Raw genomic sequence first — 12534 nt, forward strand, 5'->3', positions numbered from 1 at the left:
AGTGCGCCGTAGATCCAACAGCACATCGCTCAGAGGTAAGAGGAACAAGTGCGTGACTCGCAGCTCACTGCATACACAAAATCGGCTCCGAAGAAAATTTCTGAATGAAATGTATTTTCCCGTCTTTATACCTGTATGTCCGGGGGCAGAACATGCAAATTCTGTCTGCCAACTTCTCATTGGCCTTTTTTCAGAGATCAGAGGTATATTCGGCACTCAAGGGAGACCCCTAGTGCTGCTTCTTCAACACAACATCGAAGTGAGCAACAGACGGGGAACTCATAACAATGCAAATGTTTTGGAGAGAGCATACCTTAATTTATTGTTGTATTTGCATGTTAAATTAGATCCTATGTACAAGAATTATGTGTTTATTTGTTTGGAGGGGCTTTTGGACACTTGGAGACGTTTTCTGAACACTAGGATAAATAATTTTTGTTAGTTACAGGTGACATGATTAGGAACAAAACAAAAATCCTTTTTGGGAGCTATTTTATTTTCACCTTAAAATATACAGTATAATGTCAAATCTGAGACTCATAGAGAGTTTCATAATTTACCATAATCTATATCATTGAAACAAATAACCAATTATAACATATAATTTGTTTTTATTTATTTATAAGCCTTTAATTTGGGACTGAAACAGAAAATCTTTAAAAATACTTGAAAATCTTCAGAGCTTAAAGGGTAGTACAGCAAAAATGTAACTGCAATGACATTTGGTGGTAATTTAGACATGTAGATCTAAAGTTGCACTGTCCCATTTTTAAATATCTAATCACCCTTGAACAGTGAAATGGGAATGTTGATAAAAATCATAAAAATGACTTAAAATGTGCCAATGTATAATATTGAAGCTTTTACATGGGTCTTCTCAACAAGATATTTGATAAAGAGATGCTATATGATTGACATGGATATAAATTGTATACTTGAGTAAACTTTCAGAGCAGAGGAATGATGGTATATCATTTCTTTAAAAAAATATTTTAAAGTCTCTATTTTTTTTCAATATTTTTTTTAGTGTACTCAACTCACCATTAATCAGAATAGTCTTGTTGTGTTTTTCATGTCTTGATTTCCCTCAGACTACATAGGAATGTAAACCATTTTTCTGTAATGCAAATATCGTTATTGTTGTGATGGATCTGATAGGGGATTTGGTAAAATTCTCAGAATAATAGGAGGCATGTTCTTTCATGAGGATTGTTTTCACTGGACGGACTGTTATATATGGTGAACATTTATAGGGTTCATCTGTCATCGCCAGGATTGTTTGTGATGTATATGCAGAGCTGATTCTCATGTAGGAGATTAGCCGTGGAGAAAGAAGTCCATAAACATCCTCATTATTGTTGTAGTAGTCATTAAATGCTGCAGGAAGACAAATGGCAGTGACACTCACCCTCTAGCTCTTTAGAGGGGAAATTGTTTTTATCTCTATCACTCCTTCAACATCATCCATAAGAAATCTGCAATCTGGAGGTATTTGCAAACCCACTTAGCAAGCTCCATATTCTCCCCGGGTGCTATAGGTTTAAGATGTAATCATATGGGAATAAAAGAGTAGCAGATGTGTAATTTAATTTGGTCTTATTTCTGATGAAAAATGAAGTGAAGTAATGTAAAAAGAGTGGGTATGAGATGTGACAGTTTACAAAGCTCACCATCTGAGTAAGCGGCCCACAAATACATTATCACAATTAGCTGCCTCGATTCATCTTCAAAAGTGGTGTAACAAAGACTACGAGTTTTCCCCTTAACCAAACAGAGGCAAACAGTATGTGTAACAGGCCCTGTTTGACCCCATCTGAGTGCGATTTTAAATATTGTCTCTGGCATGGGAGGTAGGGACGCCAACGACTAAGACTAAAAGGCTATAGCCTCTAGCGTCAGTCGCTAGTGTGCCTTTTGAGGAAAGGGGAGTGAGGTTTACACACTGAATAGCTACCTACCAGCTGACTACTGTTACACTCACCCCCCTAAATCTCACTTCCATCTGGGTCTAGTCACCACTGTAACTGGTCCTGCTCGACCCGCTCTAAGCAAGATTCAATCCGGAGTCTGGCATGGGAGGCAAGCATGCTAATGAGGATGAGGAGATAATTCTAAAGGCTACAGCTTCTAGAGTCAGTCGCTATTGCACGTCTTGAGGCCTGGGGAGTGAGGTTTACACACTGCACATCTACCTACCAGCTGCCTACCGTTACATATGGTTCCACCTAACTCTGGTCTCTTCCAACACTTCCAACTCTGATTTACCAGTAGAAAATGGTGTTAAAGCCCTAGAGATATCTTAGATTTTGAGTCATGCATCTGTTACATCAGTATTTGAAGTGGGCAAACAGTAGGGGATATAGAGAAATCGGCAAAGCCCCTCCACCCCCAGTGATCGTCACATCTTCAAAGTCCCACTCCTTCTGAATTGAAAAGCTTTAGTCTTATCTATAAGAGTAGGCTTAGCACAACGATTGGATAGTCTTGAACAAGGAAACATTTGACAGAATAAAATGTAGCACAGGGGACAAAGAGTATCCCAAATCCCAGATAAAAAAATTCTTCATCTTGACTTTAAGATACAAAGCTGCTTCAGGTTACAAGCCATCAAGCAAAAAAAAAAAAAAAAAAGGTGGATGTGGCCATTGGCTTATCTCATATGCTGATGAAGGCTGCATTCTAATCTTGCATTTACATGGGAAATACATCTGATTAAACAGAGAATTTGGGATTGGCTAAAAGGTCAGTTCTTCTAAGCAGGCTAAATCTCTGTCTTTGCAGAGATTCCTCAAAAGCAGTTTGATGTGGATTTCAAGCATCTCTTTATTCCCTTAGTTTCTGCATCCAAAAAATCCAAACATTTAAGTGATTGCACAATTAGATACAATAGGTATGGATGGGCTGGGTTATCCTAGACACACTCATTGAGCACACCATTAGGAAGACCTGAACACCTACCTATTCATGCAATTATCTAATCAGCCAATCATTTGGCAGCAGAGCAATGCATAAAATCACACAAATACGGGTCAGTAACTTCAGTTAATATTCACACACAACAGTCTCATGTGTTTACAGTGGTGCCAAAAACAAAAAAAATCTTCCAGTGAGCGGCAGTTCCGTTGACTGAAATGCCTTGTTGATGAGAGAGGTCAACTGACAATGGCTAGACTGGTTCAAGCTAACAGAAAGGCTATTTAACTCATATAACTACTCTGTACAATTGTAGTGAGCAGAATAGCATCTCAGAATGCACGACACATCGGACATTGAGGTGGATGGGCTACAACAGCAGAAGACCATGTCAGGCACTTTATCTTTTTCACAGTTTAACTTTTTTTAAATGTGTAAATGAGGAATCCTTACTGTGGAAACAAGGTGTCAGTCATCTGATCCAGTTACACATTTTGCTTTGCTGTATAAACATCTGAGGTGGATCAGTAGTTGGTGCCTAGCGAGTAGATTGTAAAGCCAGTTTAGTAATGACTTGTTTCATTGCCATGACTGTCTGGCAAAAGTAAAAAGACAGTCTATCCACACCTTGGCTGCATGAGGCGATTTTCAAACCCACAATGGTCATGATGAGACCAATGGTTAGCCCTGAGCCCACATGCAGACTTCTTAACTGGCACCATCCCTTATTTGGGACGTTTTTCTTTTGTTTTTGTATGTTTATTGGACTATATTAACTTCAAATCCTACTTTAATCTTGATAAACCTTATATAGTTTAAAAGCTCTTAAGTCTCTAGTTTCTAAATATGAAACCCACTGTTTTGCAGTTTGAATGATGTAATTACAGTAATTGCAGTAACTGTGCACCCAAAAAACTATCTCCTAATGGAAACAAGAACATTTATTATGAAATCACAATGCACAGATGCACACTCATGCAATTATTGGGCTTGCTTTGTATTACAAGAGGTTCATAACATAACATCCATCAAAAAAGATGTTTTGTCCAACTGGAGTTGTGAGTTTGAATCAAGGGCCTCCTAAGTGACTCCAGCCAATTCTCCTAAGCAACCAAATTGGCCCGGTTGCTAGGGAAGGTAGAGTCACATGGGTTAACCTCCTCGTTGTCATTATAATGTGGTTATCACTCTCGGTGGGGTGAGAGGTGAGCTGTGCGTGGATGCTGCGGTGATATATCTGCGGTAAAGCGCTCAACAAACCATGTGATAAGATTTGTGGATTGATGGTCTCAGACATGGAGGCAACTAAAATTCATCCTCCACCACCTGGATTGAGGTGAGTCACTATGCCACCATGAAGACTTAGAGCACATTGGGAATTGGGCATTCCAAATTGGGGAGAAAAGGGGGAAAAAAAAAACTTTTGTCCAAAAGTACTGAGAATATAAAGAAATATCAACAGATTCTCCATGGTTAATGTATCTTGTATGTTCAAATGTTCTTTCTTTGCTATGTTCCTTTGTATATCATCCCAGCGACATGTTTGTAGTCTTTTGAACAAGGGTTTTTTTTAGTTTCTGAACAGGTACAGCCCACCTCAAAATTTTTTGCCCTATGGTGGTAAGTGCGTTTTTCAGAAAAGCCAATGAGCTCCGGGGCAGTTTGGAAAACCCTTACCTGAATTGTCACACCAATTGCAATCTTGCCTTCAAAAACGTTTTGTATAAATTGTTTTCAGCCTAGTATTGCCAACTTATCGACGCTGTCACTGGATTAAGCAACTTTTCAGAGCCCTTTAGTGACTTTAGGCCTAATCATCCCTAACTGAAAACAGAACTTCCTTCTTGTGATGTGTTACCCAGACGGTACTGTGCACTGTGTGAGAAAAAAATTAAATAAGACATTCTGTCGCTTCTAACTTAATCTCTGAGTGATCATTTTACATGTAAATATAGCTGAAATCACAGCAGAGCCATTGCCTTTAACTTATGTTATAAAATCAGGATTTTGGCAGTGCAGAGCAGCAGCTTGGAAACTGCTTGGACATGACTACTAGTAAACATGTAGTCATAATGGGTGGCGATTCAGTCACTATTTCATACTCATTCCATTGTCTGACATCAGAAACAGAACAAATATGTAAATGAGAACAGCTTTATTGGGAATTCGGCTGTATTAAAATAAAGTATGTGAGCACAGAATGTAGGAGAAAAACAAACAGATGTAAATGGCTGACACAAGGCAGAATGCTCTGGTAAATGCTCAAAAAGGGGGGGTGCCAGTTAAAAATAAGTGGAATGAGTTATTGCAAAACATATGGTCAATGCCTTGATTTATTGAAGGTAGAACATATTCAATCTCCAACATATTCATTGCATTTGATGGAGAAAATAGTGGAAAACTGGGTCTATTTGTGAATCCATCTCCAGGATCAATTTAAATCAATGTTTGTGCCCACTGCTCATATGTTTTCATCACATTAAATCCACAGAACTTTGTGTGCCATGATAAAACAATTCACTGTAGTAATATTCAGCATCTGACTGCAGATTATGTTTGTTGTAAAGTAGAGCTCTTAGACTGTGCAGAAGTTTCACATACACAAACACACGCATCTGACCAACACATGATTATTAAAGTGTAAGTGGTAATATCAGCATCTCTAAGGAGGAATGAAAGTGGTACTAAAATTGGCCTTACCCTTATTGTGTCCTTGGGTTTTGATTTGATGTTATTGGGGATAAAAAGATCCCCAGTCTGGTTGGTCTGCTGAATCAAATGAGTAAATGGCAGTTGCACAGGCTCTTGGGCCTGATCTTTCCCTAAGAATTAAGATACAAAATAAAATCAGGTTGATAATAAATTGTTAAAAGTGATGTTTGAAGGAAATATTATTTTAAGTTAAGTTAAGCCTTTATAAAATTAAAAAGCCTGAATAAAGTGGATTTCCTGATAGAGTGAACATGTCCAGTTTTAAATGACTCCACTTTTGAGAATTGACTTAATTGACCTAATTTAAAAGACTAGAATTAGGTTAATAATTGGCATACTTAGATGAGATTCCAGCTTGCGTTGGCTACTTGATAAGATATCCTTGATTATCAAATGTCTTTTCACTGATCAGTTTTTAGCCCCTGATATTGTTTATCAGATCATGCCTTCAATGTTTACTGTCCTCTGTCAACTCCTACACGAATGTTACAGAAGTGTAGATTGTAGAACATTTTGAAAAGATATGCCAGATTAGATCTATCACATCAGTATGCATGGTATGCCTACTTATTAAGAGTTTGAAGGATATATGTTTTAATTAGCCATACCTCTAGCGATTAAGACCTGGGAGACAATTATATTAACTAAAATGTTAATTAAAGCCAAAAAAAAAAAAAATCTTAATTGTTTTCACACAGCTAGACCTCTGTGAGTCCAGAAATAATTCTCAGAAGCCTTTCCCCAATCTAGCATTCGCTGACCTAAATATGCTAACTCCCGTGTCATAATGGCTGCTGTCACACGAAGCACTACCTGTTCTGAGTTGGGAACACAATGAATGTCAGGACATTTCACACTGAGGAATTGGAACAAAGTGGAAAGCTACAGAAAAACCACTGTTAAGCAGTTATGAAAAGTCATTTGGTTCATGTAGTGCAGTGAAAGAGGATTAATTTGATTATTTATTAGGCTATTGCATGAAATACAAAAATACAATCTTCATGTAGAACAACATAGTAGCAATACAAGGTTCAGATGTACCTGTTCTGTATTTTATCTTACAGAAAATCACTAGGGTGGTACAGTAAGAGTATAAACTGTATTACCATTGTATATAGATAGCATGGTACTGATTAACTACCTTATTTACATAACATGGTATTTAGATGGTACTCCAATCATCAAAGCATCGCATGGTAATTCAATGTCACACAAACATACACACACACACACACACACACACACACACACACAAACACACACCATGGAACTTTTTGGTGATTTTTTTTTAATGAAGTTTATAAGATATACTTTGAGAAGGAGCTGTGTTTAACTGCTGCTGAGCTTCTATCTTCACCATGCTTTGAGGTAAATCTTGGTGCCATGTGAATGTCCCAGGTGTTCTGAATGCATTTCGTGAAGAACAGCAAAAAGTGTGCAATATTGTTGAAGCACAAAGATGAATTTATCCCTGCATCCCTGTGGGTGAGGGACACAGAGCAGAAAAGCAATACGGCCCTGAAGCTTTGCAAGGATCCTGCTGTGAATTATGGAAGCTAAGCTATTGCTAGTTTCCTTTGACACACCATAAATCATGAAACAAGTTAAACTTGTTTTTTTTTTTTTCACACATTTCCACATTTTTGCCCTCCTCTAGCTGCCAAAGAGTAGGAGCAACTCTCGTGGAAGCATAATTCCAGAAGCCTCTTGTTTTGACTCAAGGTCAAATGCTAGATGTTTCCCCTCCATTCTTTTCTCTGTCTCTTTACAAACATCTGAGGCTACGGCATTTTCTTTAATAGCCTCTTAGTATTTCAGGCTTACAAGCTTAAGAGTCAGCTTGTAACAATCAAATTACAGAAAATCTGTTTGCATTTCCTGGTGAAACCAATCCAATATATATAAAATAAGACAATACAAGATCTGTTAGAACAGTAACAATTCTTAATTGAGGGCTTAGTGTTGAATGAAAACACAAAGAAAATAATGGCTTATGCTGCTGATTGAAGAAAAAAATATATATTAGCAGGATTTATTCAGTTATATAATGCAGAGTACATTAACATCAGAAAGAACTGTATTAGTAATCTACACAAAGCTGGCATATGATTCCATAATTCATTTCAAAACAGGTCATGCTATAATTTCCTGGTGTATGATGCTGCATATGAGTAAATATAATAACAAAATGTATATTATTATTATTATTACTCTCATAATGAAAACAAAACATGGCTAAACATAAATTAGATGTGATGAAGGTAAAAGCTGTTTCACATACAGAACATTGCTTAGTAAAACCTAACAATAGCTGCTCTGAGGCCAGTGTTTTTTAAAATAATTTTTTATTTAAGAATTGTCATTGACATTGATAAAGATTTTGAACAGTATGCATTGCTGTTTTCTAAAACTGTAATATCTAATAATTTGGCTCTATTTTCCAGGTACATATTTGTGCTCCTGAGGGGCCCATGCCACCTTCTGTCATCCAATAGAAACAGGAGACACATGACCCCTGTTCTATAACCCTGAAAATATTTCATAACCCACTCACAGTCCTTTACGTGTAAATGTGAAATTTACCCATCTTGCTTTCTAATCTGTAGCAATAATCCTCCAAATTTTTGTCAACCCACTTCAGTACTGACAAGATTCCAGAAGACAGGACATTTTTCATAAACAGTAAACCCCATTCTAAAGTAATCAGCTGTGTTGTTTAGAAGGAACAGTGGGATTCTGAGAGTTGCATGAGGATTTTGATTGACATGCATCTGTATTGCACTGGTTAGAAATTACTAATCAACTAACAGGTGGCTGCATCCCCACTAGTACACCTCAGATTACTCTTGTGCTATCTTGCCCCCCTTTTTATACCTCACATCATAGGGAAGATACAAGCTCGGCAGCAGATTTATTTATGTTACTATTTATTCATTAGATTTTTAATATATATAATAACTTTATAATGTGGTATAAAACACATCTCACCTCTTATGTCTGGAATTCATAATTCCATCAGCTCCTTCTACTCTAACTGAAAATATATAACTTCATACTCTAGATCTGAGGAAGACTTTCAAATTTATTTCAATGTGTTATGCCACTGTATTTCAGTAATTAAAATATTAAAAATAACATTTGGCAATTTGATCAATTCAAATTGACTTTTATAAAAAAAATTCAACATCAAGATTTTAGGTTAAAATGCATAGGTCTATATTTGTTTAAAGGAAAGGATGTTTTCTAATGTTTTTATTTTGTCCACGTTTAGTCAACCTTTTGATTTCACTACTACAATTTACAAATATGCCATATAGTCTGTCTCAGTATTCAATACTCTTTCAATTAATATGAGGTCATGAATCTTTATAATACAATTTGAAAAATGCTGTTTAAAGTAGTTTTAGATTGGCTTAACATTTCACACTGCAGGCAGGACACTGTATACAAGACATTTTTAAACGAGCTGCCTTTGTATGCAGTAGATTTAAAGCTATCAATAAGCACTCACAGTTCTTTGTGTATAAATGTTACATTTTACCTTTTGTGCTTTCTATATTGTAGCAAAACCCTGCAAAACTATAGAATTTGTAGCAAAGTTCTAAAACCCAGTTAATACCAAGATTTGGACAGACAGAAAATTTTTCATCAACCGTAAATCTCGTTCTACAACACATAATCAGCCATGTTGTTGGAAAGCAACAGTGGAATTCTGGGGATTGCAGGAGGATTGTGATAGACAAGCATCTGTGGTACACTGGTTGGATCAATAATTGGTTAACAAGAGGCTACATCTCCACTCCTAGTACACCTCAGATCACTCTCCCGTGATCTAGTTTGTAGATACAACACTTCTTTCAACATTAACATGACAAGAAAAAAAAAACATGAAACATGCATAATGCTATCCTAAGTGACATGTTTTACTGCTAAGAACTGCTTGTGGCCACATCATATACAACATGGTGGTCAGAAACAATTTTCTCTGACAATATCATGTGTGAAATAACCAAACCGGTATATTTAAAGGGCATGTGTTTTAGCTGATTGTTGAGAGCGTGGTCAGCAGGGTTCTTTGGAGAATAGCTAAAGGCTACGTTACCACAGGGTACACTTTTATCATCAGAAGCTATTTCCTGTGCTTTATAGATGGCTACAGCATGTGTAGTCCTCCTGCATGGGCGAGAATGGCCTGCAGCAGTGCTCTTCTGTTTATCTCCAAGCCCCTTCAGGGAAATTGGTGTCAAATCTCATTCAGGTGGGCTGAAGTTCAGTTTTATGTAATGCTACTTTTCTTTTCATTCTTTTTTCCCTTCTTTTAACAAAGTGCACGTTGACCTTTCTGTGTCTGGCAACCCTGGGAGAGGAAAGAATGCACGGCTCTCTGTTGGGAGACAATGGAGAGAGACCCACCACTGGAAAGCACTCAAACTGGTGAAAAGCTCTGCACGTCTCTGTAAGTGTGAATGCAATTCATGTGATGCATTGCTCTAAGACCCTGTGTCCTAATTCAACCTTTGTTGAATCATTACTCGTGCTGCAATGATTATGAATTGTGCAATCCGATGATAGATATATTGTGTTCACAAATGCATTACCGACATCAATCGTTTTTTAAAAAGAGCGTTTATTTAAAAGGTTTAGCTTCTCAGATAGAAGCACATAATAAAGCAACAGTACAATGTTCATAAAATATAAGTGTGATGCTGTAATATTTTTCTTACATGTTGAAATACTGATATTTATATGTATACTAAAATAAGAACTTTAAAATTGTACAAATAGTTACCATAAAATTGACATAGAAATTAGCAATTTCTCACTACGACAGGACAGACTGCAATTTTCTCACAAGGAGAATAACAAAAGCCATTAAAGAAAACGGTAAATGAAGAAAACTGAAAATAATTATATCAGCATAATGAAAAAAGAGAGAGAAAGATTTACATAAACCGATAGGTTTAAGATTGATCCTCAAGAGACATATTTTGCACATTGTACTGTACATACATTATAAGGACTTTAGCTTGCTTTAGGATATAGCTTTCAAGTTACAAAAAAATGCACTGCGTTGCAAGAGTGTCCATTTAGTTAAGGCGATTTTTGAGCTCATAGGTCTTTCTTTGTGATTGTTCATCGATGGAACTGGGCTGAAGGAGTTTTACCCATATGACATAAACACAGATGACAGAAGAGTCTATTTTTGCTGGATCCATCTGCTTCCAGAAAACAAGAGGACCTGTGGACAATATCTCCGAAGACAATATGGAGGCGCTACAGAAGATAAAAGCCGTCATTTGCTGTTGTTCTCTCCAGATTTCTTAATAAGGCAACTGTTTTTTATTTTCTTCGTCAGCTCATTCACGGTTTCAACAAGTCTATGTCTCTCTGTGATCCACATCCATAACCTCAAACTTGCAAACCTACAAACATCAAAAGTGAATTGTATTGATTTCATACACACTAAAACATCCCATTGAGGTGTCTCTTTTATCTTTTTTTCTTTTTATACAATTTTTATTTCTATCCTTCTGGCTCCCCCATAACACACTGTGATCATAAACATGACCCTCCCAGCATCGAGTATACTGCACGTATACTTGAAACAAACAAACAACCTAAAGTTTACTATGAATTGATAAAATCAAGGAATACTTATAGTAAACTTCACAAAGAACACACAGTTAGTGGAGGAGGGCAGAGTGGAGGGAGATGTTAAAGGATTTATTTGAGTGAACGTTAAGAGTTTTCATCAGCCAAGTCTTTGGTGCCGTAAAGATCAGCAAGTTTCTTAAAACGTGGCCCCCAGCTTTGGAGGTAATCATAGTCCAGGTCTGAATCTGTGGTCACTGACTCCAAGGAACTGAGAGAGCCAGCAATAGAGCCTCTCCCTTCATAACCGTAGATCTGAATGGAGTCATATGGCGGCGCTGTGGGATCATTGTCTGCATCAGTAATCCGTGTTTTGATGAAATCGTCCACGTCCACGCTGTTAGCTACAGGCCTCAGACGCATGGGATACTGCAGCTCAGGCTTGATGTCCTTACGGGGTAGGAAACCGTTGGCACCGTCTGGGTTCTGTAAGGTGGCGATGTCAAATGCCTCTGTGTCCTCCTCTCCACCTCCTTCATCATCATAGGTGATGATGTTCTCTCGAATGTCTTCCTCCTCAAATATGATCAAAGGTTCCTTCTTCTGGCGGCGCAGGGCCACAAACAGCACCACAATCGCTGCAGACATGAAAACAAAGGTCAGGTCAACACTAAAATGATATAAATAGCATCTAGCACAGCTATAATTTGCTATGATGTTTCTCTAATCACATTAGAAACAGTTTTCTTGTAGTTGCTGGGAATACTTGATGAATTAGCAAGTCCATTTAACTTGAGACAGCTTATATATTTGGGAAATAATGAAGTAGAGCATTGTAGCTCCAAAATATGCCTTCATATGCTTAGACATTAGAATAAATTTGAAATCACAATTAAATAGTTCTGATCAGCTTCTAGGGATGAGCAAAGTAAATAAATGATGATGCTGTATCTTAACCTCTCTGTAAAGCATTTGTTCTATAAATACATAAAGCCTCTGATAGTGCAAGACAGACTTCAGACCATTGTAGAGTGAAATGCTTATGTTGACATGTATCTGGTCCAGGGTGTAATTAATGCCCACCACCAGCCAAATTTGGGTACATTTTGTGCAGAGGCATGTAATTTTGCTTGTGTGCCAACCACTGTGGTGGACGAATTGTAAGACATCTCAGATACAAACATATCACTGTGAAATTAAATTTAGACATTCTTAGATTTATTAGAAACAACTTGACCAAAGAGGAAGCAGTGTTATTTATGAATGCTATGATTCTTCCCCATATCACTTATTGCGTGATTACTTAGACACATACAT

At 37.2% G+C, this 12534-nt stretch overlaps 1 protein-coding gene across 2 annotated transcripts in view; it reads right to left on the bottom strand.

The window, feature by feature from the left end:
• Positions 1-10238: 10238 nt before the first annotated feature.
• cdh11 (cadherin 11, type 2, OB-cadherin (osteoblast)) overlaps positions 10239-12534 on the bottom strand; it is a 68476-nt gene continuing 66180 nt past the window's right edge. For both annotated transcript variants that reach the window (XM_052148732.1, XM_052148743.1), the window contains exon 12: positions 10239-11855. In XM_052148732.1, the coding sequence (XP_052004692.1) occupies positions 11365-11855 (491 nt within the window). In that variant the 3' untranslated portion in view covers positions 10239-11364. The remainder of the gene's footprint in view (positions 11856-12534) is intronic.

Source organism: Xyrauchen texanus, chromosome 2 (genome assembly GCF_025860055.1).
Source record: "Xyrauchen texanus isolate HMW12.3.18 chromosome 2, RBS_HiC_50CHRs, whole genome shotgun sequence".
Taxonomy (NCBI): Eukaryota; Metazoa; Chordata; class Actinopteri; order Cypriniformes; family Catostomidae; genus Xyrauchen; species Xyrauchen texanus.